The sequence below is a fragment of the Ictidomys tridecemlineatus genome, chromosome 6 (genome assembly GCF_052094955.1).
Source record: "Ictidomys tridecemlineatus isolate mIctTri1 chromosome 6, mIctTri1.hap1, whole genome shotgun sequence".
Taxonomy (NCBI): Eukaryota; Metazoa; Chordata; class Mammalia; order Rodentia; family Sciuridae; genus Ictidomys; species Ictidomys tridecemlineatus.
This window is the reverse complement of record NC_135482.1, coordinates 165,308,766-165,333,038: the sequence shown is the minus strand read 5'-3', so window position 1 is coordinate 165,333,038 and position 24,273 is coordinate 165,308,766. Positions and strand designations below refer to the sequence as shown.

General features: G+C 41.8%; 1 protein-coding gene across 4 annotated transcripts in view; it reads right to left on the bottom strand.

Moving 5' to 3' along the window:
* Positions 1-1,431: 1,431 nt before the first annotated feature.
* Positions 1,432-24,273, bottom strand: part of Thsd1 (thrombospondin type 1 domain containing 1) — a 28,130-nt gene continuing 5,288 nt past the window's right edge. For 3 of the 4 annotated variants that reach the window (XM_078016077.1, XM_078016076.1, XM_078016078.1), the window contains exons 3-5: positions 20,774-21,739; positions 9,422-9,580; positions 1,432-4,206 (exon numbers count right to left, since the gene is read on the bottom strand). In XM_078016077.1, coding sequence (XP_077872203.1) covers positions 2,822-4,206; positions 9,422-9,580; positions 20,774-21,739 — 2,510 coding nt within the window. In that variant the 3' untranslated portion in view covers positions 1,432-2,821. The remainder of the gene's footprint in view (positions 4,207-9,421; positions 9,581-20,773; positions 21,740-24,273) is intronic. The other variant, XM_078016079.1, reaches the window with a different exon arrangement.

Here is a 24,273-nt window from a genome sequence, read left to right as displayed (position 1 = left end):
TTTTATTTTGTTTATTTTTATGTGGTGCTGAGGATCAAACCCAGGGCCTCGCACGTGCTAGGCAAGCGTTCTACCGCTGAGCCACAATCCCAGCCCAAAGTAGGTCATTTCTAATGTAATTTACCACGTATCCACCAAAGAACACTAAAGCAAATTCTTTTCTCTTTCTCAGAGGCATAGATAGGTCAACTGATTAACTTGAAAATGTAGAGATTGACTCTTGATCAAGCCCAGAAAACTGAGCTCAGTAGATGGTGAACATGTTATATGCTGGTGTTAGTTCACTACGCTATTAATTTAGATGTAGAATATACTGGAAAAGAATATAATTTCAAAGGAAAAGCTTTCTGTCCTTAGTGTTTCCCTCTAATTTCCACCTCTCCTAGTACTGGAACGGGTGAGCACGTACCCTTTGTGTTCAAAGGTTGGCATGCAGGCCTATAAACTTGGAAAAAGAACAAAGCTTTCTAGTATGATAAACAAAGAAAATGGAGATTAAAAAGCTTGGTTTCCTCTTCTTTGCATCAGCACATACCAGCTGTCAGACAGCTCTGAATAATCGACCCCTCCTATTCCTGAAAGGTAGAGTTATTATTAAAGCATTTCCAAACCACACTTTATTTTTCAATAAAAACGGCACCAACGAAGTTTCATTGCAACAAATAGGAGAGAAACTTTTAAAACTGAAATGTTGGCATTTCAAAAAATTTTCCCATCTAATTCCACTGATCCCTGTAACCTCACCAGCAGGCTGACATTCTGATAAGCTCTAAAAAAAAAAAAAAAAAAAAAAAAAAAAAGGAACCAGCAGGATGGGTGTGGCATCAGGGAGGTCCCTGTGAAAAAGAAGGGAAGTGCAACTACTCCAGTGGCTGCTGATTAGTCACCAGGAGAGGGGTGGATAGAAAGTGCACCCACAGGATACCTGATGACAGTCTTCCAGAGGAGAGGCCCATCTTTAGGTTCTTTGGTGTATCCCTTACCTTCAAACAAAGTAAGCTGCACCACCAGTCCTAAATTTCATCAAGCAGCAGAAAACTTCCATCCTTTGGGAAATGCTAGCAGAAGGGCCACTTTATACCCTCTTACAGAAAAAAAAAAAAAAAATGCTGGCTATCTCCTGAAGTTCTGCTATTGGAGAAGACTTGCAAATGAGATAGAGATTTAGAATAAAAAGAGATCCCCAGATGCAGAAAGTGCTCAGGAAAAATTGTAACTCTTGAACGACACACTCTTGGCCCAGGCCCTTGTAAAATGAGAGAAATGCATAATAATAAAATTATTATTATAAATTTCTCGACAGGGAAAACTGGCGAGAAATTGTGTAACTCCACCCTGGCTCCATGACTAGTGCAGCCCCCAACAACCGTCCCACTAGAAATATTAACACCCCAGTTTTAAAAGTTTCTCTTGTATTGGTTGCATAGAAACTTCGTTCGTACCATTTTTATTGAAAAATAAAATACACAACAAGGGATGGCTGTCTCTCCCTCTGGAGATAGCCTGCATTCTCCCTTGAATATGTACCTAAATAAACCTCGTGTATCCCTTTGTCTGGCAAATGCTGAAAATCTTTCCCCTCATGCGTGCCAAGAATCAGGCTGGTCCAATCAAGTTCTGCCTTCTCTCTGGGAACTTCTCGAACCCTGCTCTGGAGACATCTCTTCTCCCATGACACAAAGACTCATGGTTGAGTGCAAAGGGTATGGCATCTGGGATAAAGGATCAGTCTATCTTCTATTCAGTCCTGTTAATTACTCTTGTTGCCTCAAATTCCTCATCTGTAAAATGCAGTAGAAAGATGGAATAACCAATTTAAAAAGTGATTCTAAATTTCCAAAAAGAGTTCTTTTCTTTTGTTATTATTTTTTTTTCTAATTAAAAAAGCTTAAACTATAAAAAATCGTAAACTGGTCTACCTGCTTCCTATATACCTGAATGCATTCTCTGCTTCCAGTTTATTCTAGGAACATACAACCAGCACCCTACTGTCAGGCAGTGTCCCTGGTCAGCACCTACTGCCCATTTTCCAACAGATCCTTTCTCATGAGACAATGCTTTCCTTTCAGAAACATTTACTATTTTCCCAGAACAATGATGGCTAGTTCTTTATTTGATTCACCACCTAAACAATCAAATGGTTATGTCATTTCTCTAAAGCAGGATTAATTCACATAATTTTGTCAAGTCATATGAACTCTTCATTGCATTAAAAAATGTTAAGATGTCACCCAAATCTTTCCTGCAAGTTCTTCTGGAATAACTTGTAGGGTCAACATTTCTTGGTGGTCTAATAACCATAATTCACTCAATCAGCCAGATACAAAACCTGTTCAATGTTGCTCCTGCAGGAGCCAATGCTTATATGTTTATAACTTTAAAAATTTACAGTTCAAAATTGTGATACCAAGCTGACTTTACTCTGGCACTGATGAGTTAAGGCTTCCAGAGATCTGCTTCAAGCCAGGAAACTTCCAGTGCAGTGTTCAAAGAACATCATGCTCAAGGCACATCTTGTGGTCTTTCATAGCCACATGATAAGTCACGTTCTATTTGCCTTAGTTTAAATTTTATTATTGCTATTAGTAATAAGCCAATAGAAATAGGGTAGCAAAAAGAAAAGTTCAGGATCAATAACTTCTTCCTTATGAATTAAAACACGTGCACATGCACGTGTCCCCCCCAGTGTGTAAGCAACTCCCTTCCCACATTCTGCCTCACGAACCATTACACAAAATAGTCCTCGGAGCTACAGGAGCAGTTGATAGTGCAACCTGGGTGAAGGACGCCTGTTGTGTGAAGTCTCAGGCAGATTCTTGACCTAGATGACCAGCTTTTCCACACTAAGGGTACTGGTGGTTTCATCCTCTTCGTTTGAGCCAAAATATCCCGGGAGGTCCAGCATCCTTTGCTCAGCCTCAGTGAGGCCAAAAGATGTGTTGTCATAGAAGGCAAACTCAGGCTGGGCCGGGAAGCTCTGACACTTGTCTTTCCTACATGGAGAAGGGCTCAGTGGACTGACCCTCTGGTAGCTATCTTTGGGAGACGTGGGGGAAGACTGCTTCCTTGAGACACTCCTGTGACTGGGGGATGGTCCCCTCCGAGCTCTGTGGGGCTCTGTTCTCTCCACTCCTGCCACTAGTCCTGCCTGGCGGTCCCCCAGGTCTGCTTTCCGCATAGGCTGCCCCATGGTGTAGGGTTTAGGGAGAGGGCTCAATGGACCACTGATTCCACCTGCTCCTTGGAAATGCTCCAGTTTCTCAGGAACCAGGTGAGCACCTCGACTCGGAGGCCTAAACCTGTCCTCTGCCTGGTCCCAGGTACGCATCCTAGAACTGTAGGTGGGGGCCTGCCGTGGAGTCAGAGTGGACATGCTCCTCTCCCGGAATGGTCGGGGTTGCTTGGTCTCATGAAAACTCGCCGTCCTCCTGAAATGGGAATTCCTGGGGTGGCTCCTTTCTGATGAGGCCCCTCTGCCACTCGTGTGCCTCAACTGGGACTTGCGGATCAGAGTCTGGCTGGGGCTGATGGCACAACTGGCCTGAGACATGTTGAAATCCAGCCTGGAGGGAGGCCTTTCCCCGCCACTCCCCAGCCCCACAGGCTGGTCCAGAAATGGAGACTTGATCCGGAACTTACTGGCTGCAGCTTCTTCTGGGCTTTCCAAGTCTAAGGGGGGACCAGCCGCAGAGTCTATGGCGGTGTCTGTCAGGGGACTCTGAGACACATGGTACACTTTGGTGGTCTCGGTCAGTCCTTTCTTCTTCATCTCCTTCAGCTGCTGCTGGGCAAGGCGGTAGCTGAACAGAGGGGGGATTATCTTCTGTGCATTGGACTGAAAGCTCTCGCTGCCAGAGGCGTCGTCCTCAGGAGTCACCTGCACACTGCGCCTGTAGGTCAGAGGGATACCCGTGTCCCCTGGGCTCCCCCCAGGCCCATCACCCCCATCCGAGAAGCTTCCCCGCTGCTCGCTCAGCTCGCAGATGTTCTCCTCGTCCGAGTTCTTCCGGAAGCTGGGGGAATGGATGGAGTTGTGTCGAGCCGGGGTGCTGCATTTGGGGGACCGGCCAAACCTCCTCCATAGAGTGATGAGGACGGTGGCAATGATGATGAAGAGGCACAGGGATATCCCGGTGACCGTCACGATGTTGTTGGACTTTGCCGGACCCTGGGGTGGAAGGGGGGATGAGCTGGCTGGCCGGAAAGCTACAAAAAGAGGAAGAACAAATGAATTCTCTATATGGTTCTGAGATCTCTGAGTTGCTTGTTTTAATAATCAGAGCAGTAAAAGGGAGGCGGAAAAGGGACAGGCATTGGGCTTTCTAGTCTGCCGGATCTCTGCTGAAAGCTGAAGCCAAACAAGGTCACCAAGAAAGAGGAAGAGCTGCAAAACTAGGGACCCACACACAGGAAAGCCACAATCAAAGAGACTCCTGTGCTCCCCAGCTCCTGCTGAGACACCACCCATTTTCCACACAGAAGCAGTGTGTAGAAAATGTCAAGGCAAAAAAAAAAAAAAAAAATCAAGGTTTTCCCTTTACAATGATGTAAACACAGGACATCTGTAGTACAGGTACTGGAGAGGCTCGTGGGAAAATACCAAGACTCAAAACACAAAATCATCTAGATGGGTTATAAATAAACTTTCACATTAAATTAATTGATGGAAATAAAACTGTCAACAATATAATACAGTGCACTTTTCCCCCTTCTAGTACCCAGAAGGTGTCTTTCTAAGTATGGATCCCTGTGCTCTCTCACCCTCTGTTTTCAGCTCTCCACCCCTCTTCCCACCTTCCAGGTGGCACTGGCTTTGCATCAACTTCCCTGCTTTCTCAAGCCACTTTGTTCCACAGCCTGAAAACTTTTTAATCAAGGTGTCGATCCCTATATATACTCAATAGAATTTTATTCAGCCATAAATAAAAATGGAATTAAGGCATTTGCAGGAAAATAGATGAAGCTAGAGAAATAAGTCCAACTTAGAGGGTCAAGGGTCATGTTTTCTTTCATATGCGGAAGCCAGAGAGGAAAAAGAAAAGGAAGGTGGAGGTGGATCCCATGAAACTCAAAGGGGGATCAGTAAAAAGTGGCCAAGGGGTGGGAGGCAGGGAAGAGGGGGGGATAGGGCTGGGGAAGGATATTGCCAAATTATATTGTTATGTTGTGTGCATCTACAAATATGTAACAACAAATCTCATCCTTATGCACAACTACAATGCACCAATAAGAAATGTGGGGGAAAAAAGATGCAGATGCCACCTGGATCCTGGAATGCCACACGACACCTGGACACAGACCCGGTGAACTCACCTCTTTCATCCTGGGGCACTGCCCACCATTCAAGCCCTTCCAGACACCTCTCCCAACTTTTTCCCCCCAGACCCTCGTCACCACCAGCTCTGTGCTTTGTCTCCTGAATTCCTGTTCCTGCTGTACCCCTGTGGCTTTCTATTGCACCCTCTGGGACACTAACTCATCACCTCCACCTTTCCCCAAAACAGTCCCTGGTCTCCTGGCCTGACCTGAGGCCTGGCGATCCCACAGCACACAGCTTCCTCCAGGCCTCTCCGGTGGGAGTCATTGCTTCTTTATTTATAAGCAAACAGAGCCAGCAGCAGGGTGTGTCTCTAAATGGCATTCATGATTGCCAAGTTCATCTAGCACTCCTCCACTTCCCCATGAAAACCTCTATTCCTTTGCTGCGCAGGCCATTCACCTAAACTATCCTTCATTCTGCTGTCATCTCCCAACCTTCTGACAGCCAACAGTCACTCTAGCACCTGGGCCCCAGCCTAGAGCTAGAACCATTGGGGCTACTCCAAGGTCCATCCCCCCATACACAGCACCTTCCCAGTGTCTGCAGCCTCTCCTCCCCTGAAACCTCAACCTTCACAGCTCACTGGTGCATTTGCCCCTCTCACTCCATTATACCCAGTCTCAAGGGAACGGCACTACAGTCCACGCAGTGGCTACTCTTACTATTCTGATTTTCATCTTTCATCCCTGTCTCTCCATCCCTTGCCACATCCAGAGTCAATGCATCCTCTTCTTCCTCTATTCCCACTGCCAGTGTTTCATGTTTCATGTGGGTTACTGAAAATCTCTTACCAGGCACCTCTCTGCCAAGCCTGCCTTTCTGATCTGTATTCTGTGCCACAGGCAGAGGGAGCCCTCTAAAATGCAGGTCCAAACCTTTAGGATCTGTGAGGATCTGCCCCTGATTGTCCAGCCTCATTTTTTCCATCCCCTCCCTACCATCCGACAGCCACAGTAAACTGTTTGCAGCTCCCAAGGTCTCTTACTGTGCCATCTTCTTCTCTGCCTTCATTCATTGATTGCTCCCTTTGCCAAAACTCCCTTGCTTACCTCATTTACCTGGATAGCACCTTCTCAGCTCTCAAAGACCAGCTCAAATATCACTTCCTCCAAGAAAGGAAATATTCCCAGCATGGATTATCATCCTTGCTAGTTTCTGCAGCAGGCTTCAGATACCTTTATCATTGCAGGTCCTATGCTGTCCTGTGTATTATGCCTGTTTATGTACCTTCTGAGCTACTATATCCTAAGCTCCCCTCAAGACAAGGACACATCTTCTTAATATATGTAATATATTCCTAACCCCAGTCACAACTGGTACTCAATAAAAACATTAGTTTAGTTAATTGATTCATTCAATATTTAAAAAAAATAATAGCAAGATGATCAATATCCTACCAGATGGACTGAGGATACCACTGCAACTGGATCCTCCTATTCTATTGTTGAACAAGAGAGAGCAAATTAGTGCAAAGAGGTCCCAGTCCTTGGCTTAAAAGCATTGTTTTAAAGCCAAATAAAACCAAGTAAAAATAGTTTCCCAATTTATCATTTCTTTCCTCTGCAGTGGCTGCTGATCAGTGGGCCGTCACACATCATGAACCACTCTCTCAGCTCTGTTATCTTTTGACGTTAGCTGGCTCCTATAAAACCACAGCTGGAAAAAAGTCCAAAAGTTGCTGGCCTCCTGTATCTCTGCCTCATCTAGTCTTTCCTCATTCACCCGAAGTGAAGATCTCTTGGTGCTGCAGACAGATCTTTGCATTTCCAAAGAGGAGAAAATAGGTGAAATGGGAAAAAGAGAAGGCCTGGAAGGTTAGGTGGATCATTTCCACTTAGAATTGAAGTTTGACCCTTACTCTTCTCGCAAATTAATAACATATGCATTTCCAGATCCCACCCAGTGTTCAGGAAGATGCCAGAACATGAAATATGATTACATTTCCTCAAAGATGATGGCTAATTGCAATTGCTGATGCTTCTTCTAGAAAGCCAGATTGGCCTGTACATAAAGGTAAAGTAGTCAAGATAGGAAGCCTGATGCAGAGTCAGCTCTTGTTCCTGATTCTTTCCTTTATGACCTTGGGTAGGCTATTTGCCTTCTCCATGCCCTCACTTTCTCTGTAATGTGGAGATAATAATATACAAGTGTCCCCTGATACCTGATAGGGACTGGTTCCAGGACCTCTGTGGATGCTGAACTCCAGATGCACAAATCCCTTCTATAAAATAGTCTAGTATTTGCATAGAAACTACACAATTCTCCCATATAATTTAAATAATTTCTAGGTTACTTATAATATCTCATGCAATGTCAATGCTATGTAACTCATTATGTTGTTTACAGAATAGTGAAAGGGAAAAAAATCTGTACATGTTCAACGCAGATGCAATTTTTTCCTGAATATTTTCCATCCATGGTTGGTTGAATCCACAGATGCAGAACTTCCAAGCCTTCTCTTTTTCCTATTCTGCAAATACAGAGGGACAGCTGTAACTACTTCTTACATGTAAGATACTTAGAAAAATGCCCAGCAGGCAAGTATGCTTTCAAGATCTGAGCCCAGCATAATAATATCTACCTGGAAGAATGAATGTGGGGCTTAAGTGCAATAATACTCACAAGTGTATTACAATAATACTCACAAGTGTATTGCAATAATACTCACTTGCAAAGTGTTGACACACAGTGTTGACACACAGTGGGTGTTCAATAAATGGCTGATATTAAATTCATGTGAGTATTATGGAACTCTGGGTGGACTATCTTAATGCGATGCTCCATCCCAGAATTAAGAAGATGATGTATATTCAAAGAAAGTTATATACAAGGAAAGAGCTATGGAAACTGAAGGGGACTTATAAAGAAATAAGTTGACAGGGCTAAGAGATCTGAAAACTGTATGAGATAGAGCTGAACAAAGAATGGGTTCAGAGCGGGGCCCTGTCTTCTTGTCAAAGACGACAGGCTGGGAGGGCTGGGAGATGAGCCTGGATTTGAAGCCAGTAAGAAAAAGTCAGAAGAGAGAATAAAGCTCTGGAGGTGCTGGAATGAACAGAATAAGGCCTCTGGTACTGGCCACAAAGACGAAACAGCAAGGATTTTCTAATGCCACAGGCAGTAACAATGGTTGAAACATTGCCAGGTATCTGTGGTTTGGACTAAAAGGTTCTCTAAGATCCAAACAAAGACAAGCACCTAACTCCTCAAGATTCCAAAGAGCTAAGGAACTAAGTAAGGATGGTCTTTGAATCTGAGAATGAATGGCAGGATTTGACAGAGGGATTTTATCTTAAGGGTCAGGACCAGAGAAAAAGGCCAATGAACTCAGCAGGAGTTGCCCGTCGGGGAGTGGCTTTGTGTGTGGGAAGAGCAAGGATTATTCATCACTGTAACCATAATTGTGGCAAATAGACAGGATTCAGCTCCATAAGCTGAAGCAAACCTAACCGAGCCATGTGAGCATCATGACCACTCCCACCAAAAACTCATGGAGCACCTACAAGTGTGTGCCTAGAAGACACTGAGGAAATGTGGCAAAGACCAGTCTCCAGGTGATGGCAAAAAAATGTCCCTACCTCCCGGTAACAAACTTAGATCATGTGGAGGTAAAGACAGGCTGTCTTGCCCCACTTGGACAACTAATGGTCTACGTGGTCCCCTTGGGCTTCTCTGGGTTGATGAAGGGAAAAAAAAATTAGGGGAAAACTTTTTCCCACAGTTTTGTGGGTTAAAGCAGAGGGAGAAATATTAGCAACCAAAAATGTTAGGAAGAAATAACACTTCTCCCCTGTATTTAAAAAAAAAATTAATTATTTATTTGTTGTATTTAAAAAAATATTTATTAGTCTGAATCTTTAGACATATTTCCTTGTCAAGTCCCTCTTACACGTGTTCAACCCATCATCTCACTGGCAAGTCATTTTCCAGCCACTCCCAGTCTTAGATACACTAATGAGTTCAGCATTAGAATCAGCGGCATCTCACAGCATGCACCAGTCTGCTCCTGAACTCAGAATGCTGGTTCTCGGGCCATTCTGGGTTCAATATTCCCTCTGATGAAGGCTCTGAGAAGACTCCCCAGGGAGCAAGAGTACCTACCAGCACACTCCTCCAGGGAACATGGGGAGGCCTCCGAGGACACTCCAGGGCAGCCAGGTCTGGAGGGGAAGGAAGTGAGACATACTCGGCGACGTTCTCTGACACCATCCCCACACGTAGCGCTACATTGGCTCCATGGCTGCCACAGTCCCCAAGTTTCTGCAAGGACATAAAGTCATGTATTTAATGCTAGTTCATTTGAGAATCAGTATTTAACTGCACCCAAATGAAGCAGCAATACTCAAATCTCAGACCTTTAAAAGGCAGTAAGTAAAAACATTCCCAGAAAAGGAGGAAGCTGCAAAGACTGTATCTCCTAGCCTTAAAACAAAGAAAATCTGTATAATCTATAAAATCTTAGCCTTCCTAGAAGCCACCAGATAACTGAGGTCACAGGGCAACCAACTAACCTGCAACGTAAGGAAAGACAGGCTCCTCCAAAGAGAGAGTGATGCAGCATTTGTTTACCTGGGACAGACTCCAGGACCCACCCACACAAGTTAGGGAGAAGACTCCATTAAAAAAGGTACTGAATTGCTAAAAACCTAGTGTGTGGACTAGCATGAGAACAGAGTCCCTGGGGCAGGGGGGATGACAAAGCAAGGGGAATCTGTACCCACTTGCAGACTCTTCTAGAGAGCCCACCAAATGCTCACAGAAGGAAGGAGTGCAGGTGCAAGACTAGACAAAGCCCTCTCACAGTTGAAGTCTAAGGAGAGAAGGGACATCACCACAGAAAAGACAGAAACCTCACCCAGATTCTTCTCCCCACCTCCTTCACAGAACAGCATCCTTAACCACTGGGGAAAAGGCTGCCACTCTGTCAACCTAAGCGTATTGGGTGAGGCCAACTGCTACTAGGGCATGAAGAAACTGTGCCCTTAAGGAGAAGCTGAAAACGTCGTGGGCCCAGATATTGTGAATCTTCCACCATGTGGGAGGAGAGGGATCATCACGAAAGCCCTATCTATCCCTGAGACACAGGGATACAGCACTTGCCCAAGACTGAGTTGACCCAGTCCAAGAGAATGCCCTCTCCTCATTTCATGGTAGCAAGTACCACATAGCAAATAACAATAGTCTAGAGCTGGGGTGGGTTGGGGAGAGGCAAGAGCTAGAACCTCTCCAATGCATAGACTCAAGTCTAAAGCTGAGGGTGAATAGAAGTATGGAGAAAAACACTCTGGCAATCTAATGCCTACCCTAAAAACAAAGTAACACGAGAAAATTCTGACATCTGTGATGTATTGAGGGTAGCCACAACAGGAAAAATCCAAAGAATGACTCAAATCTTTAATTAACCCAATGCTCTCAGTAAAGATCTAGCAAAACCCGGTATTGAAATACCTACATTAAGACCTAGGGAAAAAAAAACAGAAATATACCCATTTTACAACATAAATACTACATGCCTTAGTGTCCACATTTTCAAACAAATTTGTAGCTTTCAAAATGTAATTATGAGAGGCACAAGAAAGGAAAAAGACAATAAGCTATCAAGAGACAAAACAATCTAGAGAACCAGACTCAGATATGACCCAGATATTAGACCTATTAGAAAGAAGGTTAAAATAATTTATTAATGTTAAAGACTTTAGTGAAAAGATGAACAAAATGTACAGAGATGGAAATTTTCATCAGAGAGTTGTAAACTAAAGAGTCAAATGGAAATGTTAGAATTGAAAAACAGTAACAGAGTTGAAGAATGCCTTTTATAGGCTCATAATAGATTCAACACAGCTGAGGAAAGAAACAGTGTATTTGGATATAGGTAACTAGAAATCACCCAAACTAATACACTAAGAGTGCTATGAATTTAATATGTTTTCCAAAAGCCATGTGTTTGAACTTGATCCCCAACCCAACAGTGCTGAGAGGTAGAACCTAATGAAAGGTTTTAAGGTTTTGAGGGCTCGGCCCTCATGAATGGATTAATGCTGTTTATAAAAGGGTTTGAGTCACATATTCTTTTGCCTTTTGCCTTCTGCCACAAGATGATGAAGCAAAGAGGTCTTCACCAGATGCAAACCCCTTGACCTTGGACTTCCCTGCTTCTAGACTGTAAGAAATAAATCTCTGTTCTTTGAAAATTACAGTCTCAGGTATTCTGTTATACCATTCACAAAATGAACTAAGAGGTGAGCCTGAAGAATGAATACCACAGAAGTCTGAAGAACTGTAGGATATCAAATAGTCTCTAGTACATGTAATTGGAATAAGACAGAAGAAATATTTAAATAGATAATGTCCAAAAACTCTCCAAAATTAATGAAAGACTAAACCATCGACCCAAGATGCTCAGGAAACACCAAGAAGGATAAATATAAAAAAAGTAAAAAAAAAAAAAAACACTTAAGACACACTACACTCAAACTTCTGAAAACCTAAACAATCAGAAAATCTTAAAGACTGTGGCTGCTGGGTGGGAGGGTGAGGGTGGAAACACATCATACACATTTCTCATCTGAAACTATGCAAGCCAGAAGGAAATGGAGTGGCACTGCTGAAGGGCTGGGAAAACAACAAACTACCAACCCAGAATTCCATACCCAGTAAAAACACCTTTCAAAAATAAAGGGAAAATAAAACTTTTTCAGACAAATGAAACTGATCACCAGCAAGCCTTCAACATAAGAACTGTTGAAATCTTTCAGGCAGAAGAATCATAATACGGAACAAAAACTTTACGTAAAGAGACTAATAAGAGTATTAAAATGGCATATATAAAAGTAAATATAAAATTCAAAATCCATTTTTCTTATTTTTTAAATGCTCTCAAATACTACTGATAGTCTACACCAGCATTATAGCAATGTGTGATGTGTTTAATATCATATATAAAACAAAATGTACCAGGTGTGGTAGCATACACCTATAATTTCAGCTATTTGGGAGGCTGAGACAGGAGGATCAGAAATTTGAGCCCAGCCTGGGCAACTCAGTGTCTCAAAATAAAAAATAAAAAGAGCTGGTGATATAGCTCAGTCATAGAGTGCTGCTCAGTTCAAAATCCAGTGCCACACACACACACACACACACAAAAAAAAGTAAAATGCATGACAACAATCACACATAGAATAGGTATAGCTGCAGTGATAGGGAACTCAGCATGTGTGAGGTCCTTTATTCAATCACCAGCAACAAACACACTCACAATAATGGGATAAACGAATTGGGAGTATACTGCTCAAAATTCCTTACACTAAATGTGAAGCAATGTAATATTTGAAGGCAGATTGAGAAGATGTATATTGTAAACTATTGGACAATCACTAAAATCATTTTAAGAGATAAACAATCAGGGGTGGGGGCTGTAGCTCAGTAGTAGAGCACTTGCCTAGCATGTGTGAGGCCCTGGGTTCAAACCTCAGCAGCACATAAAAATAAATAAAAGTATTGTGACCATCTACAACCAATAATAATAATTAATAATAGGGAAAAGTGTCAACCATGTGTCATAGCCAACTTAAAAAAAAGAGAGAGAGATAAACAATCAACCAAAAGTGTATACCTCAGCAACTTAGTGAGACCTTGTCTCAAAATAAAAATTAAAAAGACTGGGGATGTGGCTTAGGGGTTGAGTACCCCTAGGTTCAATCCCTGGTATCAAGAAACAAAAAACTAACTAACCAACCAAATAAATAAATAAACCAACCAAAAGTGTTGATAAGGTAAATCATAAAAATATTCAATTAAGGGCTGGGGTTGTGGCTCAGTGGTAGCGCACTTGCGTGGCATGTGTGAAGCACTGGGTTTGATTCTCAGCACCACATATAAAGAAATAAATAAAGGTCTATCAACAACTTAAAAAATAAAATTAAATAAAAACAAAATATGACCCAACTACATACAGTTTTTTAAAACTCAATTTACAGATAAAAATATATATATTAAAAGAATAGAAGAATATATACCTTGTGAACATTAAAAGAAAACTAGAATGGCTACATTAATATCAGACAAAACAGACTAAGGAACCAGGGACATTCCCAGGAATAAAAAAGGAACATAACAAAATAACAAAGAAGTCGATTCAGCAAGGAGCCTTAACAATCCTAAATGCAGATCCACCTAACAACAGAACTTCAAAGTACACACAAACCCCTCCCGAACAGCCCTCTTCTTTCTCTCTTCCCTCCGGCCCCCCCGCACTACTGGGTACCAACCCAAGGTCTTATGCACACTAGGCAAGCACTCTACTTTTAAACTACACCTCCAGCCAAACCCACCATGATTGATTGATAAATGCAAACATTTCTTCCAAGCAGATATCCGATCACTGCCAGCTAGAATAATTGAATATTTCCCTATAAAGAATTCTCTATGATCACTCATCCAACCCCAAGACCTATTATGTTCTGCCAACATGAGGCATCCTCTGCATAAAAGTTTCTCTCCATCCTTTTTGGACAAACCTTCTAATGCAGCAGAGGTGTACAAAGCACTACAAAAACACAAGGAAAATGTATAGGGCTCAGGTGAGCCAAGTGGTGCAATCTTTGGAGTGAGTCATGGAATATGAGTTCTTCGTAGCAATTAAAAGTCTCAGGATTTTCACAAGAGTTGGGAGCATTACAAACGAGTATCCTGGACCAACATCAACTGAGGTGTGGTAATGATGTTCCAAGTAGAGGTCCAAATGAACACAATATTGGTTCTGTGCCTCCCGGATCATACTGCAGCTCCTTGGCTGGGGCAGAACAATGAGCAGGCTTTGTCCACAAGACTTCAGAGATGCTCAGGCACTAAGCCCCCAGTGCTTGAACAGCCTTGGCAATCTCATATGGAAGTCTCTTTGAGTTAAAGTACCATGATTCATTTTTGAAAAATCTACTGGGAATCCCATTACTACTAAATCTAAATTGAAAATTAAATCAACATACAGCATTTTCTTCTCTGGTTTAACACAAAGGTGCAGACAATTACAAAAGCTAAGAATCTTCTTGCTATTCTTTTTGAACTCTTACTTTATATAAATATAAAAATGAATTCTTTAAATACATAGACATTTGTCTAACTAAAAGAAAAATTCCCTTAGTGGAGACCAGGAAATAAAATTACTTTTGATATCAAGAATGTTAATGTTTAAAAAAAAAAAGCTGATTTAAAAATAAAATAAAAAATAAAATCTGTAACATTTTTATGTCTATTTCTAAAAAAAATTAAATAGGAAATCATTCAAATAAAACAAAAATCAAATTTAATAAGACAATTTTTTCTAAAAATGCTTTAAGTATCTAATCCCTGAAGATCTCTGCTAATAACTCTGAAGAAAATACTCGGCAAGATGGAAATTCATTAGATGGCTACAGTACATGTTTTAGAAATAAAGGGCAAGATGACTAAGAGTCCAAATAGTCTTTCTTCATGAATGGAAAGCTATTTCATTTGGTCCTAGTTAGATGTCCATACCTTTATAACAAACCCATCTGGCCAGGTTGAATGCCTTTGGGGCCACTACAAAAGATATCAATTCTGAATGAGCAAAATTAGTCTGGAGTGTCAAAAAGGAAAATTTGTTTCTACCTTCAAGACTATCCGAAGGAATAAAGCCTATGAGATGATCACATCTGTAAGACATTTTGCTGAAGAGACCAAGGTAACTAAACAAAACATGCTTATGAGAAAATTCCACAAATAAAAATAAGCAAGTAGCTATAAGCAGCAGCAGGAGCAAAGGCACCTGGGATAAGTAGTTCAGCTTTTCTTTGCACAGAACAAGGCTCACTCATATTGAAGAAATCATACAGAAGCCTGGGCCAGAGGACTCCCAAGTGGTTTTAGGTCTTCTAAGAGGAGTAGGCAGCCCAAGATGAACTGGGAAGAAAAAAATAAAATCTTTGTTTTTTCAACCTAAAAGCCTTTTATTATTAGATATATGAACTGATGATTGATTGTCAGAGGCTGTTGTAAAATAGTAATGAATGCAAACTGAAGCTAGTCTACCTGGCTTTTAGCTTTTTTTGTGTGTTGTTTGTTTATTTTCATGGTGCTGAGGATCAACCCAGAGCACCATGCATATTAGGCAAGAGGTATACCACTGAACCCATCTTATAGTCTACCTGGGTCTATGTTCTGGCTATACATTCAAACACAATGGACCCTGGGCAAATTATTTAGCCATCCTGTGCCCCCATTTTTTCATCTATAAAATTAACAACATAATGAACATAAGTCATAGGGTTAGAAGGACTAAACAGGTATTATTCACAAAACACTAGCAAGGGTGCCTGGAGTAAAGTAATCTTTATGCTCAAATCATAAGTAGTCATTTTTGACAACATACAAAATTTGTTGTGCTGGTATTTAAATACTATCCTAGGGTCCTAAGACATATTTGGAAAAAGAGATAAACTCATAAAGCAAATTCTTCCATTGTCAAAAAGAACTAGCAAGAAATTCAATATTTCAATGAGTCATGGTAGGGCCCTTAAATGATGCCATTTGGCAAAACAAAAATAAAGAAAAAGTCAGTCTCTACTGTCCAGAGCTGCCAATTTAAATAGAAAATGAACAGAACTCAGCGCCTTCATCAATTTATAAACAGGCTGAGTATCCCCTCTCCAAAATGCTTGGGACCAGAAGCATTTAAGATTCTTGAAGGCTGGGGTTGTGACTCTGTGGTAGAGCGCTTGCCTAGCATGTGTGAATAACTGGGTTCAATCCTCATCACCACGTTAAAAAAAAAACTAAATAAATAAAATAAAGTGGCTGTAGCTGTAGTTCAGTGGTAAATCACTTTCCTCCTTTCCTCACATATGAAAGGCACTGGGTTCGATCTTCAGCACTACATAAAAATAAAATAAAGATATTGTGTATCCATCTACAACTAAAAAAAATTTAAAAGTAAAATAAAATAAAGGTATCGTGTCCATCTACCACTAAAAGATTTTTTTAAAAGATTCTTGAATATATTCCTATACATAATGAGATATCTTGGGGATGAGACCAGTCTAAACATGAAATTCATTTATGTTTCAAGTACATCTTAAACATCAAGTCTATAATTTTCTACATTTTTAGTGCACTTGTGTTTCAACAGCAATCCATCATATGAGGCCAGATGTGGACTGTTCCACTTGTGCTATCATGTTAGTACTCAAAACCTTTGGGATTTTGGAGCACTTGGGATTTCAGATTTTCAGATTAGGGATGCTGAACATTTTGTACAGGCTCAATCACTCTAAAAAGACAGAAAGGCACTGAAGTTCCAACATTAATTTCACTTCTGAGTCAAGTAGTCAGTCACTGTCAGTCTGCCACACAGAAAAATCTGTGTTTGGCTCCTCTGATTATTGCTGTCAGGCCTGCTGTTGGGTTGTGGGTAGCTCCCTTGCAAGGAAACACTGACCACCCTCAGTTTGGGCATCCAGAGCACCACTCCCTGCCCTGACCCCCCCCCCCCAGTGTCTTCCCTCTGCTGCTGCTGCTACTGTTGAAACCCCTCAGTAGACACTGAATGGAAGCATCTGTGGAACGTGCAACAGCTTGGAGAAGCAACAAGATGGTCCTCCTGCCCCAAACGTCTTTAATCCAGTGGCCCACGTTTCTTGATTTCTCTTGGTTTGTTTCAATTACATTCACTCAGATTTTCTCCCCTGAATACAAATCTTCCTGTGAAGTGTCAAGAATCTCTTGATGATCAAATCAGTTCAATCTTTTTTTCTAATACCTAGCTGAGACAGGCCAGACTTGAGTTCAATTTCCACTTTTATAAACATGTATTGAGCAACTAAAGGTACCAGGCAGCCGGGCAAGATGGCACATGCCTGTAATCCTAGCAGGAGGATTGCAAGTTCAAAGTCAGCCTCAAAACAAGGCGCTAAGCAACTCTATTTTGTATTTAAATAAAATACAAAATAGGGCTGGGGATGTGGCTCAGTGGTCAAGTGCCCTGAGTTCAATTCCCAGTATTCCCCCACTCCTCCAAAAAAAAGCTGCCAGGCAAAGTGAAACAGATAAAGACCATAGACAGTTTTATTACCACCCAAGTCAGATTTCGCCATTGAATGAGCTTCCCATTCAGTGAGACATGGGGGGAAAGGCATGGCAGGGGGCATTTTTCAAGCGATGATAGGAGTGATAAGTGACATGAAAAAGGAATTGAAGGCTGATGCAGCAGCTTGGAGCAAGGAAGTTCACCAACCTGGGGTGGAGGAAGAATGCTCTGAGTAGAGACTTGGAGGACAGGTTAATATTGAGCAGGGGAAGGCTGGAGGAGAAAGGTATCCCAGGCCCCAGCTGAAACCTGTTGACTACAGAGAAAGCAGGGACAGCCCTACTGTGGAAGTCCTGTGGATTTCATTCTTGTGCCAAGAAAAGTGACTGAACGGTTTTAAGCAGGTGAATGACCTCAGTGGGCCTGAACTTTAAACGATCCTTCTGCTGCAGTGAGAGAATGAAATGGACCGTCAATAGCCAAGCAGGAATCTGTTGCAAGAGTCCAGGTAACCAAGGGGTGTCATGCAACTGGGAAGAAGTGGCAAGAATCAAACACCCAGGAGGCAAAAGCCATAGGATTTCGTTATTTATAGGAGATAAAGGAGAAGAATCATCTTAGGCTTCTGGTTTAAGCAATGAGATGAATGGTGGAGTCCTGTACTGAAAAGCAGCTTTGGGTTGTGGGTACAGCTGACGGGTACAGCATTTGCCTGTCAAGCTGGATGCCCTGGGTTTGATCCCCAACACCACATGCCCCAAAATAAAATATTATATTGAGGATCAGGTTTAGTTAGGGGTAAGATAATAAGTCCAAATCCAGATATGATGCTTTTGAAGTACCTGGAGACAGCTCTGGGATACCCACTATTTAGCAGGTGAAGGGTTGGGAAAAAATGCCCATCTGGACTTAGCAGCAATAGGACAGCAATCTCCTAGTAGGCATGCAGAGAGTGAAAAGAGATGACTAATCCTTAAGGGATGAGACAAGCTAGCAGTGGCAGGTCAAGGAGAAGGTGTGGGAGCAGCCAGGTAGATGGGAGGTAAACAAGGCAGGTGTGGTGTCCCAGAATCAAGGTTAATGAAGACACACAGGCTGAAAAGGATACTTGGATTTGGGGACCTGAAACTCATTCACCAACTGCTTTAGTGACAGTATTTTCAGAAGTGGAGTGGGGGCAGAAGTCAGTTTTCAGTAGGCTAACATGTGACTATGAGGTCAGGAAATTAACCCCAAAGTGTAGGGAACTTTTTTTTTTCAATAAACTGGCTATAAAAGGAAGAAGAGAGAAAGAGGCTGATACCTGGAGAGCAGGAATTTGAGTGACAGATAGTTTTTGTTGTTGTTTTTAGACAAGCAAATTAAGTACATTTCAAAGCTGATGAGAATGAGCCTTTGTAAGAAGGGACAAGAGTTGAGAGGCGGGTCATGATAACAGAGGGTTCCTGGAATGAGTAAAAGAGCTGAGCTCCACAGTGGAGGGCAGGTTTGACCTGATATTGGCGGAATGACACTTTTTCCATTGGTGACAGGAAAGGAAGGGGAGAGGCTGGATCTGAAGCCAGAAGATCTGACAGATCATTTAATGGCGGGGCACAGAGTTCCCATCTAATGGCTTCCAGCTGCCCTGTGTGTAGGAGACAAGCCAGCTCTGAGAGTTAACCACAGGGCAAGGGTTGAGGTCTGAGGAAAGTGCAGGAGGTACAAATGAGCCATTGTGCAGAACAGAATGGAGCATGAGCCAGCCAGGGTGACCTGCTGAATAGCTCAGAGGCCCAGCTGAGGGTGAAGGGATGAGCCGCCCACAGTGGCATCAGTCCACCTGGGTGTGAACTTGTGCAGCCTCAGCAGCTTGAGTGCAGAGGGCAGCCACGCAGATGGGGGCGTGGCCTAGCAGGTGCATCCAGAGGAAAATAGGGCAAAGGAGTTCAGAAAATTGGTAGGAGGATGGATAAAGGGATGGCTCACAGAATCTAGGTGGAACAGATAGGTGAGTATAAGCAGCCAAGTGGCCAGTGGAAGGGGAAAGAATTCAAGGAAAGGGACTTCTTAAGGACAGGAAGTGAGTATATCTGTAATAAGAAACACTTGGGGTTATGAACAATCAGAAGCTTGGGCAATCAGGGGGCCTTGGGTTCAGTGGGATGAAAATAAGAGCAGAAGGGAGTGAACCAAAAAAAATCTCAGCCAAATTAGGTCACTTGTTAAGACCAAGCTTGACCCCAGGAAAAGGGAATAAAAGGCATAGAGCAGCATTGCAGGGGAGTAAAGGGTGACTCAGTTGAAGTACCTCCCCACCATGCCTGAGGCTCTGGTTCAATCTCCAGTACCACCACCAAACAACAGACAAGCAGTACCAGGAACGGATGGCACTGTGGTAACCCCATTTCCCAGTGATTCAGCAGAGCACTACATAAGGAATATAGGACCTGAAGACACTTTCAGAAATCTTGATTTAATTTCTCACTAAAGAGGATTCATTGCTATAATGAATAATGAAGAAAAAAAGACTTGACCAGAAGAGAGGGAGTTACTAAATACAAATTGGAATTTAGCTTGGAAATCCAATTATCTCTGCCATGGACTTTTCTGTATGATGTAATAATATGAATTTAAACAAAATAGCTAACATTTATTGAGTACTTCCTATGCATGAGGCACTTTGCTAAGAACATTATGTTTACTTGGTTAAATCTCTAGAAGTCTCTGAGGCAGGTACCTTTATTATCCCTATTTTATTGATGGGGAAACTGAAACCTTAAAGAGGTTAAGTGGGTCTGTTTTCCACCAGTACAATTGCCCCCCAACTCCCTGCAGGTTTCACATCTACAGATTCAACTAACTGTGGATGGAGAATATTCAGAGGAAAAAAAAATGTGTCTGGGGCTATGATTGTGGCTCAGTGTTAGAGCGCTTGCCTAGCATGTTTGAGGCACTGGGTTCGACTCTCAGCACCACATAAAAATGAATGAATAAAATAAAGGCATTGTGTTTATCTATAACTAAAAAGAAAAATTTAAAAACGTGTCTGTACTAAATATGTACAGACTTTTTTCTTGTCACTCTTCCCTAAACAATTCAGTATAACAACTTATTACATACATTTACATAGTATAGGTATCATAAGTAATCTAGAAATAATTTAAATATATAGGAGGATATGCTTAACTTATATGCAAACACTATGGCTTTTTGGTATCTGCAGGGATCCTGGAACTCATCCCCCACAATGGTAGTGGGTGACTGTACTCTTTTAATTTTTCAGATAAGGATGAAAATGCCAATTGGTTGAGGAATGAACCATTAAAATGATGGTAGAGTTTACCTAAAGTTCACCTAAATACGAAATAATGACTTTGATTCAATGGAGACACCAATCTGACTTTTAAATGTTTAAAAATCTCAATACCAACCTATATTTCTCTGAATGAGCATGCATTCCTTTTCCTTTGCAGAAAAATGGCTTCTCCTTGAAACTCCAAAGTTAAAGCAATATTTATTCTTGCCCATGTCAAACAAAGTGCAGTTAAACACTGTTCTCCTCTCTCCCAGGGGCAAGCTGTTTTCAGCTAGCTGAATGGTCCTCTCTCCAGGGCGTCTGGGGGCCTCCTTGAAGACAGCCACCACTCCTTGGACGAAGACACACGGTGGGGGCAGGACCATCACCTCCACTCCAGACTCACACGTGAGCTCTGGCACCATCGCCAATTTATATCCAAATTTCTGAGCCAGGTCAATGGGTCCTGTGGAAGTGATGACCGAGTCTTGGCCACGCAGCTTTAGCACCACGGTGACATAGGCCTCTGGCCCCACAGGTGCACAGCCAAACTCAACCCATTGACTTTGAGTGAGTTCTGCCCTTTTGGTAGTTCTTATCTCTAGTGGCTGACCTGGACTTGTCCTAGCCTCAGGAAGACTGTTGGTGAAGATGACATCCACTAACATGTCAGGTTTGTCACCAGGAAACAGACACAGTGGCTGATTGGTAAAAAGGCCCACCTGGAAGGTGCCTTCTGCTGCCTTGGATGTCCTGTTCAAGTCAACATGAAAGACGGGCCATTCCACCTTCAGAAAAGCACTTTTCTCCCACCAGGGGACTGCAGTACTGTTGTCTATCACTTCCGGAGTCATCATGAACCAGTAGTCGCCAGCCTCTTTGAAGTAGAAGCACTCAAACTCCAGTGTTCCCTGGGACTGGTTGGTCAGGAGGTACTTGGTGGTAAGAGTCTGATTGGTGTTGGCCTCCAGCAGTAGGACAGACACATTCCTCAACGTCCCGTTAGCACCATCAGCATACTGGAAATCCACTGACACGGTGCTGTTGCTTAGTGCTACATGGCCTGGCTCTCCTAAGAGGAGATACTCGGCTTCTCCAAGGACTGAAATGAAATGGGTGGAAATTGTTTAAAAAGGTGCATCTGAGCAGCACTATTAGTGACACTGATGAAAACAGCATTTTAGACACTAGGGAAGCTGGAACCCAGCCAAGGATGAAATAGCATGTAAAATGACAACAGACAGCTCCTGGGCTCCGGACATTGAGCTCATGCCATGTTAAGTGGCTCTGTTTTCTCACCACCTTTCACGATATTTAGAATAATGAATTAGTGATGAGTACTCTGAACTCACAACTCTCATCATATCGAAGTGAAACTCTACAAAACTAGAATAACAGTTGACAATTCTCAGGTTAAAAATCAAAAAACTCACATTTCTTATTTTAATCACGTTCTGGTTTTTAGGTATGTGGGGGAAATGAATAGATGGTGAAGTTAGCAAGAGCTTGATACAACTGACACAATCAACTGCTCTAGATTATTTAAAATATAAGACCCTATTTTATGTCATAGTTGTTATTGTCTAGTATTCAAGACAAGGGCTTGGGAAAGGAACCAGTCTTCTTGGTTTATCTGAGGTAGAATGTTTTAGATGGATAAGATATGTTGACACTTTATTTTGCATGAATCACCCAAGGGATAGAATGAATATTTATGAAATAACTAGGCTTGTCCTTGGCAATTTTAATGACATTACAGCAATTGGTATTGGTCTAGATAGGACAGATGACTTCTAGTCTCCCAAGTATCAGACAGTTAGGATCAATCATATCTTTTAAAAAGAGATCCAGCAGAGCAGTTGAAGTGAATAGGACAAAGAACACAGATACACAAGAATCCTTGTTTCTATTTTGAACCCCATCCAAATACACATCAAAGAGGCAGAATTTGGCAATGAGACAATCAGTTGGCCCATGACTGGGGAATGAACAACTCAGTGCCCTTTTGGTTTGAAAAAGAACTAGTATAATTATCAGTTTATTATTCTTATTATATATATCCCATCCATGTATACTGTGTACATATTCTATATGTCCAAAGGGGCTCATGTGTTTTCCATTTGGATTATAGTCTTTACAATACCCTTATATATTTGATCAAAGATTCTTAGAATTAGCATATAAATATGTTAGCACATAGAACTATTTTTTTTAATTAGCTCAGCACTTCACCTATTTCTTATTTGAGATGAGGTGAAATAATATACATAAATTTTGGATAGACTTGAATGCTTGATCATCACTTACTTGAAAATCATTCTAGGATAAAGGTGGGTTTTGTTTTGTTGTTTTCCACTTAGGCAAAATGGAAGTTGAAGGATGTTTGCTTATGTCTGGAAACAGCTCAGGTCAAGGAAGGTGACTGATTCTGGAGCAGGTCATATGCTGGTTCAGAGCCCAGCTGGTAACTTTTGTAACTAGTAGGTAAAGAGCATGCACCATAGCCCAGGGAAGGAGTCAAGACTGAGAGAAGTCACATTAATTTCAATCTCAAAGGGACAGGTTGGTTCTAGGGTGCATTTTAAAATTAGAGGCACACAAACTATTAAAACAGCCTAGGTGTCCATCAGTGGATGAATGAATAAAGAAAATGTGGTATATATACACAGTGGAGTTTTATTCAGTCATAAAGAAGAATGAAATTATGTCATTTGCAGGAAAAGGATGGAACTTGAGAGTATTAGGTTAAGCGAAATAAACCAAAAGGTAAAGGATTGTATATTTTCTCTCATAGGTGGAAGCTAGAGAGAAAAAAGGAGAAGAAAGGAGGAGGTAGGGGCTCACGAAAATCAAAGGGAGATCAGTAGAATAAAGGGACCAGGGAAAGGGAGGAGGTATGGATATGGGGAAAGACTAGAGATTGATAATGGCCAAATTATATTATGCACATGTACAAAGACATGAGAACAAATCCCAACGTTATTATTACAACTATAATGAACCAGTAAAATCATGGGAAAAAAATTAAGTGGTCCACTTTAAAACAAGGACAGGGTAAGGACGAAGAGCTTGAGAAGAAGATTTACATTAAACAGGGATGAGAAAAGGGGAGGGGAGGGGAGGGGAGGGGAGGGGAGGGGAGGGGAGGGGGGATAGTAGAGAATAGGACAGACAGCAGAATACATCAGACACTAGAAAGGCAATATGTCAATCAATGGAAGGGTAACTGATGTGAAACAGCAATCTGTATACGGGGTAAAGTTGGGAGTTCATAACCCACTTGAATCAAACTGTGAAAGATGATGTATTAAGAACTGTGTAATGTTTTGAACGACCAACAATTAAAAAAAAAAAAAAGTGGTCCACTTTAGTAACTAATGGAAGTTTATCATAAATGACAATAAGGTTGTCAATGGGCTGATCAGATTCTGATTCAACTAGAGCCAGTCAAGGAAAGAGGCCACGTGCACAGTTGGAAATGGAGAACAAAGATGCAACTGATGAGTTCCAGCAGCGGCAGATAAGAGGTATGCACTGAAGAGAGATGAACTCCATTCCTTCATGGAGAAAACGATAATTTAGTTATAGCGTATCCTGCTTACTCTAGTGTAGACTTCTCTATTCTTTCATTTCCCC